The sequence below is a fragment of the Marmota marmota genome, unplaced genomic scaffold, assembly GCF_001458135.2.
Source record: "Marmota marmota marmota unplaced genomic scaffold, marMar, whole genome shotgun sequence".
Taxonomy (NCBI): Eukaryota; Metazoa; Chordata; class Mammalia; order Rodentia; family Sciuridae; genus Marmota; species Marmota marmota.
This window is the reverse complement of record NW_026000142.1, coordinates 16,969,214-16,982,254: the sequence shown is the minus strand read 5'-3', so window position 1 is coordinate 16,982,254 and position 13,041 is coordinate 16,969,214. Positions and strand designations below refer to the sequence as shown.

The 13,041-nt window shown below is 32.9% G+C and overlaps 1 protein-coding gene across 1 annotated transcript in view; it reads left to right on the top strand.

The window, feature by feature from the left end:
• The window catches only part of Cadps2 (calcium dependent secretion activator 2), a 511,596-nt gene that overhangs the window by 221,160 nt on the left and 277,395 nt on the right, over positions 1 to 13,041 (top strand). The window contains 1 exon segment of the mRNA XM_048786046.1: positions 5,186 to 5,307. Coding sequence (XP_048642003.1) covers positions 5,186 to 5,307 — 122 coding nt within the window.

Below are 13,041 nucleotides of genomic sequence, written 5' to 3'. Positions count from 1 at the left end.
AGAATACAACAGTCACTAATATGGTATTATGTAAAAATGTGGATGTGTAACCGATGTGATTCTGCAACTTGTATTTGGGGTAAAAAATGGGAGTTCATAACCCACTTGAATCAAATGTATGGAAGATGATATGTCATGAGCTGTGTAATGTTTTGAACAACCAATAAAAAATAAAAAATTAAAAAAATAAATAAATAAATAAATAAATAATAAAAATTTTTGAGGCACAATTTTTTGCCAGTTAAAGTAGTGTAAGTTCATTGATATAGTATGTACCAAAATACACTTGGGTGGAAATCTGATTTAAAAGTCAAATTGAGATTAACTTTGTTTTTAATGTACTTCACTTATGGAATCATCTTTCTAGAATCAAATCAAGTAAAACACAATACAATATTCAGTATTATATATGATAAGAAATACAAAATTCATTTCTAGGATTTCCAGTTTCATTATAGGCACAGCAAATATTATGGAGAACAAGAACAAATGACATGCATTTAAAATTGTGTTCCCCAAAACTTTAGAGTTTCATCCTTTTTAAACAAATCCCTGAAAATGAAAGACACTGATAATTCTTGATACAGCTGCATATTTATACCTTTCATGATTACATTTCTTCTTCTCTAATCTAGGTATATGATTATATATATGACTAGGTATATGAATACGGGTTTATATACCTCAACATACACACATAATACAAGCATCCTTAATACATAAAAGAAAGAACTTACATGAAGTACAAAGTAAAAGTTTATATCATACTAATGAGTAGTATTAAATCATTTGTCTTAAACCCCAGCTTTTTTTTCTCCCCATAATTTCTGTTCAATAAGTAAATACTAGCAATGTCTAGCTTAAATTTGTAGCTCTTTCAAAATTCTTATTGATGCTTATAAAGCTCCTAAGCTCCTTCCTTATATTGTCACATTCTGTCTCCACTGGTCCCCAATACTGTTATTTGCATTTGCTGATTGAAAAAGTACATACAGTCTTAGGAGGTAGTGTCTTAGATTTCTAGTTGATATTAAATCTGCTTAGTCAATGGCAGAAAAAGCAAATGTCTACAGTTGCTCTTTTTCTTCCATTTTTTTTCAACTTCAAGCTTGAGAAAAAAACAATTGCCTCTCACTTTTTTAACTTCCAGACTTTGTGTATTAATGAATTAAACCTAGTGTCAGAGTAGAAATGTATGGCTTTCTTTGAACTCAAAACTTCATTCTGGTTCACTTAATGACTCTGCCAAGTGGCCTTCCTACTGAATTTCTTCTCAGTCTCTTTCCTCACATAACGTAAGGGTGTTTAATTCGAAACTACATAGTATATTACAAGAAGAATTTCCTCATCATTTCCTGTCACAAATCTTGCTGACTCAAAAGGTGCTAATGCTTTATTTTTTTAAATTTTACACCAAAAAATCAATAACTTAATTATAATGTTACATTTTAATAAGAATTCAGCATACAAATTAATGGAAAAATTAATTTGTAGAGCAAATTTTATGATGTATAAATCTATTATCTACATATTTAAGCATTCACAACAGAACAAACCAATTCAGCACATTTTCTCATTGTTCAAAAGTCTTCAACAATTATAAATAATTAACTTAGGTATTCTATTTTCTCTCATGAAAATAAAATTAAACTATGAATTAATGTGTAAATGCAACTATGAATTGTTATTCTGTAGCTTATTGTCAGTATGTTAAAGGGAGCAGCTCAGTTTATAATATAATGATGTTAGAAGAATAAAGCTAAAACTTGCATCTGTGTTGTCTGAGAAACTTGCATATTTATAAAAGTGTTTTGACAGCCTCTATTATTGTGTCTGTCTTAGGCAGATATTTTGCTACCGTAGCATAAAGAAATCCATTCTCAGGTATTCATAGTATTTTATCTAGGAGTTTCATGTCTACGAACAAAATGAAATTATATTAAGTGACAACTCTCCAGTACATATCCCTACAATACCTGAGAGAATAGCTGGCTGGTCTTCTAGTTTGAAGAGCCTAAGACATAAGGCAAGCCCATGGTGTCTTGTTCCTCAGACCCCAGATTTCAGCAATGAAAACTCAGACAGGCAAGCATTTAATCCAATTTAAATAAAGCTCTCACATTTCATTAGTCAGGCTTCAAACTGCTTCAGTGGAGGAGTCTTTTTAAAGAATTGAATAAGGATCCTAGGAATAATGTATAAGGAATTAAAGTGAAGATTTGAAAAACTTTGCTCACATTTCACCTTCTCTTTAGAATTACTGCCCATCTCTCCATTCTCTCACCAAGCTCAATTTTTGCCACAGCATTTATTGTCTAAAACATAGTTCACTTATATACTACGCTTATTATCTGGTTTTCCCTTCTCCAGTATGACCTTCAAGAAAAATACATATTTTTCTTTGTTGTTTTTTTCTGAGATATCAAAAGCACCAAACCAGTACTGGGCATACATTTCACTCAATAAATATTTATTGAATTAAGATTTTTATGGTATTCAAAAAGCATCTAACATACAGGTTTATGTTTCCGTTCATGAAGTCTTTAGAAAGAATAATAGAAGCTAATTCTCAGAAAACTAAACCATGCATTGATATGTTAAAATTAAATACTGAAGTAAAACTAGAGAAGCAAACATTCATCTATGAAGTTATGAGTCCATAAGCAGCTGTACTGGAGATATATATATATATATATATATATATATATATATCATGGTTAGAGTTGGATTTTCACATTGAGTTTCTTCATTGACATTAGACTAGCAGCCCTTCCTCTGTATGTGTGATATATGGTCCCTGATTTTGCCATACTGCCAGCATCACTATCTCACGAAATACGCATGCTTAATTTATTGTCACATAACTCCTTGGTCGATATATTGCTCAGAAGCCTGTTAACTAGTGCCTTCCTTCTTTTTGCTTCTAAGACCGATAGCTTTGTCTGTTATATCCCTATTACATCAGGCACGGAGAGATTGAGAAGAGAAGATGCACCATAGATCAATTTTATTTTCTGAAGTTCCATTATCAAGTTTTTTCGGGAATTGGTTGAAATAGAAAATTGTGTTAGTTGATGGTCCATGGTATTCTTGGCTGTCTTTATCACTAGTGATTGAGAGACTAGCTTTGTTTCCCTGCTCTTGGAAGATCTAAGTTGTGTTGTTGTATTTAAATGTATAAATTCATCACAGAACTTACATCTTTAGAAAGTGGCAAATCTTCAGGATAAAACCTTCCTGGCAGAGATGGGGTATTGTTTTGAGGGCTGGAATGCTGTTTGTTTTGTGGTTTTTGGATGGTTTTTTTACAGTATCTTGTATTAGAGGGGATAGAAATGACACCAAGCAGATGTCTCCTTTCTTCTTACCCACACTCTATTAAATAAAATGCAGAAGAAGTTGCAGTGTGTGAACAGTAATCCAAAACATGAACCAATGCTGTTAGCATTTCTAGACTTGTGGAACACAAGTATTAAGTGACGCATATTAAGTGACCATGAAAAAATTTGTCATTGATTTTAAAAAGTGGAGTCATGGTGGTTAAGTCCAAATGTAGTTGTTTTTTAGTCAGCATTGTTATATGTTTCATTTGTCTCAATATCTGATTAGTTTTACTAAAAGTACCCAATTTCAGTGTTACTAATTAGACACTTGAATTATTAGAAATACCTAACTTGGGGGGATTGGAGTGTAGCTCAGTGATAGAGTGCCTTGCATGAGGCCATGAATTTGATTCCCGGTATCCCTCACAAAAGAAAAAAAAAACTATTTTTTTTAAAATCAGGATTTAGTACTTTATCCCCATTTCCATGAATATTATAGCATCTGTGAAAGATGATATTATTCTCCATCAATTCTTCAATAATTCTTAGTCTATTTTCACCCAGTCCTTATTTTTATTAATATATTACCATACATTTCAGTGTGACAAAATTACATAACCCTGATTGAGGAAGGAGGCCTTTCTGAGTTTGATCTTCTTATTTTAGTGATCAGTTTTCCAGGTTTTAATAAAAACAAAACAAAATATGCATTTGTATTTACAAACATAACCCTTCTTCTTTTTCTAGAGCTAGAAAGTTAGCAGTTTGTTTATACAATTTCTTTGAAATTGTTTGTATAAAGGTTCATATCACAGTTCTATGAAATTATGTCTGTAGTTATATATTAAATGATTAATAAGTGATAGCAATGATGTTTTGGGTATATATTTTGATTGCTATGTAGTGTGAATACTGTTATTTGTATAAACATAACATGCAATCAATAATGAAATTCATTCACATACATAAAATGCCTTTGAATTGATTTTATAAATTGTTTTAAGAATTTATAAAAGTTCATAATGCAAATTTTGATTGAAAACACTGTAGAAAATAACATTCATATTTTATGTCTACATCCAATAAGAATGTTGAGTTATGGTATTATAGGATTGATAGCCTTTTAAGCAAACAAAAAGCTCAATTTAAAAAATGTTTCCCTTTCACCCAAGAGTTATAGATATAAAAGGAATATTAGTTTTCCCATGATTTTCCAGTGTTCTGCATTAAATTAGTACATCCCTTTAATGGATTGAAAAAAAATTTTTCTTCATCAAGCTAATATTAAAATGTTCAGTGGCAATTTATAGTTTCTATTATATTTTGATAATGTGAAATACAGCAGCCATAGATAAAATTCTTTTATGAATCATAATAGTCATTTAAAATATGTGAGTATATAAAAGTTCAGTCATGTGTTGATATCAATGAATTGGTATCACCTGACCATGTCTCTGATAATAAATGCCCCATGTCACTCTCTGTGGAGCACAGCGTGTACTCCTCTTATTTTCATTGAATTTTTATTTGTGCTTCTGCCCTACTTCATTCAAACTTGCTCTAATTTGTTAAGATCTAAGTTCACTTACTTTGCTGAGGCTAATTCTTAGGATCTTTAACCTTACTTTTTTTAAGAGCAATAATGAGTTATTTCTTCAGAAACCAAACTGCCTCAAAATAGTCATTTACTATACCTTGGATAAATAGAGGTATATTATAAAGAAGGCAAAATCCTAGCAATGCTATCAAACAAATTTTTCAATGGGTCTTTCTTCGTAATTGCAGTTTATGTTGCTATTTTTTTGTGAGTTGCTGAATACTATCAACTTGACATATTATTTTAAAATCATTTTTTTCTTTAGATTGTCATAATGGAAGTGCAAGGTTTGAAATCAGTTGCTCCAAATCGAATTGTTTACTGCACAATGGAGGTGGAAGGAGGAGAAAAACTGCAGACAGACCAGGCAGAAGCCTCAAGGCCACAGTAAGCTAGTCAAAAAAAAAAAATGTTTTTGCTTCCAAAGAAACATGCTTTATTTATCTGCAAAACTGTAGGGTATTTCACTTCGAAACTGCTATTTGACTAGCTTTGTCTCACCTGTGTTAGAAATTGCTGTGCGCTTTTCTGGATAATGATGCTCTAATTAGGACTGTGGCAGAATCCCTGTGTAGTACAAACAGAGTTCAACATGCAGGTGTGAAGCTAATCATTATGCAGTAAAATGTTTGTAAGTCATTTATAAAGAAAGCATGAGTGTTGCCACGTGTTCCTTAAAAGGTAGTGCATAATCCTGTTTGAATTACTGGGATTGCACTCTATAACTTCACTCTTTTTATGTTAATGGTTTTGTGGTGAGATAAAGGTAGATTCTGATACTGGAGTGCTGCACAATGACTTAGAATATTTCTGTGAGTAAACTTGAGTTAGAGAACTAATTAATGACTGCTATACAATAATCAGAGACAATAAAGCTGTTTTTGCTGACAGTTTAATGTTTCAAATTCTGGGCATGAGTTTAATTAAATATGGAAGATGTTCTCTTCAACGGATTCAAACTTGGGAAACACTGTAGTCTCTGTGAGAAATAACCAGTATAGCTTGAGGGATTCAGTTGACCCTAGCTTGTCCCTCCTTTGAACATTGCCTTTTGAAAACATTGTTTTTCTTCCATTTGATCTTTATTTAAAGTAGCTTACGTTTTCGGAAAGGGTTTTCTCTTTTCTTAACATTAGTATGTAGCCTGTGTTTCCAGAAATCCTTTGCTGAGGTCCTGACTAGCATTGGTTAGTCACTGAAGATGAAGAATGAACCAATGAACCAGAAATGTGCATTTCTTTAGAGAGGGCACTCTAGCAGAATAGAGCATAGCAGGAGAGATGTGCACAGAGCATTATGGTGTTGAGAAGAAGCAGGTTGACACTTTTTACCCTGCCATACAAAGCCCTACATGTCTGCCTCTGTCTCTTATTACCTCTGGCACCTTTCTTCTCCCTCTGTTCCCATGGTCCACTGCCCTTGGTGTGCCCTGGATTTCATACAACCCCTCAAACACCTGCCAGCCCCTCCCTGTCATAGCACTTGCTCCTCCTCTGCCTCCAGTCTCCTCGCTTCTTCGCAGAGCTGGATCTGTGACATTAAGAAGCTCAACTGAAAAACCAATTCCTGAGTATACACGACTTCCCTTTAGATGACCCAGTAAGAAATAGATCATCTCTGGCTCATCACTTTTTAATGTGTGAGCTGACTGGCTTCTTTCATGTAGCATAGTGTACCTGTTGAAGCAGGTATAGGGACTTCAGGCATTTTGATAACTCACACCTTGCTTATCCGTTCATTTTGGATGATGGATGCTTGGACCATTTCTACATTTTGGCTACTGTGAAAAAATGCTATAATTAACATGGATATTCAAGTAACGAAGTCCTCATTTTTCATATTTGGTTTACATACCTGGATGCAGAATTGCCGGGACATATGGTGATTCTATGTTCAATTCTATGTTTTTGAGGAACTGCCAAATTGTTTTTCACAATGGTGACATGATTTACTTTCTTGCCAGCAGTGTATTAGGGTTTTAGTTTCTCTACATTTTCGGCAGTACTTCTGTCTCTCTCTCCTTCCCACTCCCTTCTTCCCTCTCTGTTATACCCTTGCTAGTAGATGTAAAATGGTATTTGTGTTATTTTCATTTTGTTTAATAACTAATGATATAGAATGTCTTTTCATGTGCTTTATTAGTCATTTGTATATGGTCTTTGGAGAAATGTCTATTCAAGTCCTTTGACACTTATTTAAATTAAGCTGCTTGTCTTCTGGTTGTCAAGTTCTAAGAGTGCTTATATATTCTAGATTCTAGACTTTTTCCTAAGATTTTTATAATTTTGACCCTTACATTTAGGCAACTGACCCATTTTAAGTTTGTTTTTGTGCATAGTGCATGTAATATAAAGGTCCAACTTATTTCTTTTGCATGTGACTATTCAATTGTCTCAGAAACATTTGTTGAATAAACTTTTCTTTTCTCATTAAATTTTATTTTACCCCTTTTGAAAATCAATTGACTAGTGATACATGAATTTATTCTGGACTCTGAATGTTATTCTGTTGATTTATATGTCTACTTTTATGCCGTTACCACACTGTTTTGAATACTATTGCTTTATAGTAAGTTTGGAAATCAGGAGCACAAATCATTTCATTATGTTCTTTTTCTAGATGTTTTTGTCTGTTGTGAAATTTCATATAAATTCTAGGATCAGTGTATCAATTTTTGCAAAGAGTCTGCAAAGCTTCCCAGCTGAGATTCTGATACAAATTGCACCTGAATCTATAGGACAGTTTGGACACTATTGCCATCTTAGTAATAAGTCTTTGACTTGTGAGCATGGGTGTCTATCCATGCATTTAGACATTGAATTTTTTTAACAGTGTTTTATAATTTTTAAATTATAAATTTTGTATTTCTTTTGTTATGTGTATTTCTAGTTTAATCTTTTTAAATTTATTTAAATTTATAAATAAATAAATTTATTTAAAAATTTATTAAATTTTTAAAATTGGAATTGTTTCCTTAATTTCATTTTTGTATCATTCATTACAAACACATAGAAGTACAATTGATGCTCATATATTGATATTGCATGCTGTTGTCTTGCTGTGCTTGTTTATTAATTTTAACTTTAGTGGATTTTTTCAGGCCTTTTTATATACAAGAAGATGTCATCTGAATATAGAGATTATTTCATTTCTTCTGTACAGTATGGATGCTTGTTATTTCATTTTCTTGCCTAATTGTCCTCTAGTGCAAAATCAGTTAAATGTAGAAAGGAAAGACATCCATGTCTTCTTCTGGATCATAGGAAGGAAGGCTATAATTTTTCAGAATTAAGTATGATGCTAGCTGTAGGTTTTTCAGAGAAACCCTTATCATTCTGAGGAATTTAGTTTCTCTTCCAGGTTTGTTGAATGCTTTCAATCATGAAGGGTGTATGATTTTGTCAAATGCTTTTTCTGCATCTGTTAAGATAATCATATGATTTTTGGTTTTTATTCTAACAGTATGGTATATAACACTAGATGATTTTCAGTTATTAAAACAACTTTGTATCCCTTGCATAATTTCTACTTGGCTATAACGTATGATTATTTTCATTACTGCATTTGGTTTTCTGGAACTTTGTTTAGGATTTTTGCTTCTGTGGTCATAAGAGCTATTGTTCATATTATCCTATTTAGATATAATATATATCTAACAAAATTTATTATTTTGTATCAGGATACTAGTGACCTTGTTGAATGAGTTTGGATATAGTCCCTCCTCTTTTTCTATTTAGGTTTTGGAAGAATATGAAGAATTTCTACTCTTTTTTTCAATGTTTCATAGACTTCACCAGTGACTTTATCTGGGCATGAGCTTTTCTTTGAGAATAATTCTCTGATTACTAATTAAGTCTTTTTATCTGTTACAGATTTTTCAGGTCTTCTTTCTTCTTCAGTTAGTTACAGGATTTTACATCTTTCTTGGAATTTGTCAATTTACCTAGGTTAGCTCATTTATTGCCATAAAGTTCTTTACAGTATTTATTTATAACCTTTCTGTTTGTTTTTAAGTTGGCCATTATATTCTTTCTTTAATTTCTGAGCATGGTTTATTTTTTTTTCTTTTTTCTCAATCAAGCTAAAGTTTTGCTCATTTTTCTTGATATTTTGTAAACATTCATTTCATTGGTTCTCATGTCCACATTCTCTTTTTAAATAATTTTCACTTTACATTATTCACATCCTTCTTTTCCTTTAGGTCTAGTTTATTTATTCATTTATTTATTTTGTTTACACTGCCTTCAGGTGGAAAGTTTGGCTTTTCATTTGCTCTCTTCTTTCTTAAGTTGTAATTACAGCTATAAATGTCTATAAAAGTCCTTCTCTGCTCTGCCTTAGCTCCCCCATATGTGTTGATAGTCTACTTCATTTTCATCCAGCAAGGAGCCTTTGATCAGCAAAGCATGCTATGTATATAGTCAAGGAAATCAATGGAAGAAGCTTCTTAGCTGAAGGAAATGATGCTCCAAGTCTCACCATAGCACCCCAGTGAAGGAGGGAGTTGAGGCCTTGTCACCCCTGGAAGCATACTAGTGTATTTGTGAAGCTCTTCAGTGGCACTTACATTAGTTGATCAAATGTACCCTACTTGTCTATTAGACTTTGAGGAAGTGGAATAGCTCTAAGAAACATGGTGTAGAATGAAACCATATTTCATTCTACAGAATCTTTTAAAATCATTTTATTTAGATATAATATATATCTAACAAAATTCATCCCTTGCAAGTTAAATAAAATAAAACCTTCCACTTGTGCAACTCTCATCACAAATTCGGGTTTAAGACACAATTTGAAGATTTGTCATGCCCATTGGCAGTCTATTCCTGCACCCACTCACAGTTTCAGAAAACCACTCATCCAGTTTTGAGCTCTATAATTGTACTTTTCCTGGATATTTTATAAACATGGAGTCATTCAATATTTAGCCTGTATGTGGCTTATTTTTTTTGGCTTAGCATAATTGCTACAAAATCTTGTATTTAATTTATACTTAAATATTTGTGCAATTAAATAAATTGGCTTTTATCTGAGTAGCTACTTTGACACTGATTTTTCAAAAATAATAAAAGTTTTTATAGACTGTTCTTCATTAAATTTTTACAATACTTATAATGTATTCATAAAGAGATTCTGATAATAGGGGATATGTTACATAAACAATGTAAATGTATTAAAATACTTGGCTATCAAGAAAGAAAATATTACAGCAAGGCCCCAGTAGTCTTTTTTTGATTACTCTTTCCATAAGGAAATTAGACAAAAATAGCTTTTGTGTTTTTCCATGAACAGAGTCAACTTTTAAAATGAATTACAAGATTTGCATTGATAGTTGTTTCCCAGGGGCGATTTTACCTTAGAAATGTTATGTCCTGACTGCTGACCAACTGCAGCTTCTCAGTAGTGTGGGTATTTTCATCCCTAAATCGTCTTGCACAGCAGGAAAGAGATTCATCATCATCAGGAATTATGCTTCAGACACGTTTCCTAAATTTTATTGCTTCAACAGTTTGTGCTTTGTTGGAGATCAATTCGTCCTTCTGTCTGATACTAATTAAAGTGCCTTATTTAGTCCATATTTCCAATAAACTTAATCAAGATTTCTAACCATTGCCTTTCATTCCTGTAGTTCAGATTTCCTGCCAGCAATTAAGTGGAAACTGCATGTGAAGCTGGTGAATAACTTAGAATGTAGGACCTGGGATCCAGTAAAACTGGGGTTGATAGACAAGTTTGACTTATGAAGAGTGGTGGTAAAGCAATTTAATTTGGAAAGGTTTAATTTTCATTTTTTACTTTTTTTAATATACGAGAGGGAATGCAGATAGATTGTATTTTTCAGTTATGGATAAAACTATATTATTCATGGATTTTTAAGTTGTCATTTTATAGTGTCAGTGAACCAAGGAATTTCCATTCTCTGTGAATGAGGTACAGAAGTGCTGTTGCCACCCTTTAATTGCATTTGCTCATTGCCGGACATTTCATTAATTTCAGCTTTAGCTGGTACCCTTAATGATACCACCTAAAAGGAAATGGAGAATATAAGAGGAACCATTAGTGGGGAAGGGGAAATTTGTTATGATTTTGTCATAGTTTTGAACTCCCTGACATGTACTGATTTTTATGGCTCATTCCTTTCCCATGGTGAACACATGTTGCATACCTCTAGTTAATAATGCCTTATGCAGGTTCTACGTAGACCTTGATACTAGGGAAATAAAGGCAAGGAATTTGATTATTAAATACAAAGAATAACATGCAGAATGAGATCTAACCTTTTCAAATATTTCACTGTACAACAGAATACCACAATAATAAAAATAAAGTATACCGACAGAATGATAACTTAAATATCGGTTGCATTTATTTGTTTAAAAAAAAACAACAACAACCAAACAACCACCAGCAAGCAACACAGTTTTTATGCCACATCCATGTCTCTTCTTTGTCCCATAGAGCTGTTTTATTAGAAGTTTATTGGATCTGCTTTCCTCTCTCTGAAACCATTAAGATAAAAAGGCAAGAAAAACTGATGAGTTGCATCATTAGAGAAGTATATTTATGGATACGAATACAGAATATTCTTATACCTCATGAAAATGATGGGAAATACAGTCTCCAGTACATATTTCTGGAAACTTTAAATTCTTAGCCAGAATTGTAATCATCTACCTGACTATTGAAAGAATGTTGCGGCTACAAATGGAAAACTTATCAGAATGACAAGATACTGAAACAAGTGTTTGAAAGAGGTTAAGTACATTCTACATGTAACTGAAAGAAGCTAATGATGCTTCTAAAAAGCATATTAGTTTTCACTTTAATTTATTAACATCAGAATTATTTTTGAAGTATGATTCTTTGGTCAACTATCTTTATAGATTAGAGATAGAATAAATTTTTACATGATACACCAAAAAGTGTGTCTGTTTTTAATGAAGTAAAGTGACACTCAGACTGCACCCAAGTTTTGCCTTTTCTCATTTCCGTCTTTAAAATTATGACAGATTGCTTCCCCTTATTAAATTCACTAGAAGTAACATGTCTCTAAGACTGATACTGGTGGTGCAGAATAAAATGAAGCCTGAAGAGACAAACATTGGCCCAACACAGAAATTCATTGAGAATTTATTCATGAGTAAAGAAAGTTCTAATCTGTGGATCCTCATAATTAAACACAAAAATATGGTGGATTAAGGTTCCAGATGCTGTCTGAAAGTACTCCTCGGCTCCAATGAGAAACAGCAGTGAGGCAGTTTGGAAAGACATTTAAATAATTATGATTACTATCATTCTTGTGGTGGATTTACAGCTTGCCCATAACTTATCCTTATACTATGTGACTTTTTTTTTTGTTAAGATCAGTCTCTTATAGTTGTTATTGCTTCATTTGATTTATGTAACCAGTTACTGAGCCAGTTATTGAGTTTGGCAGGGCATAAGTAGCAAACTTCATTTTTATCCTTGCACTATCTTCTAGGACCTCAGGATTACATTTCCAACACCCCTTGAAGACATCTTAACAGACACCAAGCTTTTTTTGTCACTTTGAAGTATTAAATAATATGTGTAGGTATTAACAGTTTCAGGCTAGCTTCAATGGAACTTACACATTTCTAAGATTTATCTTGCCCCTCCAGCCCACCCAAAAACCTGTGGTGGGGAAACAGTGCTGAGTTCATTTTCCTCACCGATTTTGTTTTGCCTGCTCATTCATGCTGGTTTCTATAGGTCTGGTTTGGAAGAAGAGAAGGAGAAAATGTCTTTGTATATCGTCCTTCTCATTAGCCATTGCTGTCTGTTATGGCAAATGCACACATAAAAATCTTCTCTGCTGCAGTTCTTAGAATAAATCCCTCACTCCACATCCAAGCACTTCTGATAATACACCTTCCCTCACAGAATGATGCACCCTGTGGCTGTCCTCTTTGCTCTCCCTCTGAGTTACTGCTTTAATAATATAACCCACATATCCTCTTCCTGCTTGCATTTCATTTCCTTAGGAGATGGCCCATAACCTGTAAGCTCCTTGAAGACAAGGTCTGTATATGGTATCTCCTGTTTTCCCATGAGCACTAGCCAGTCATGTGACTGTATAGCTGCTTAGTAATCTAGTTA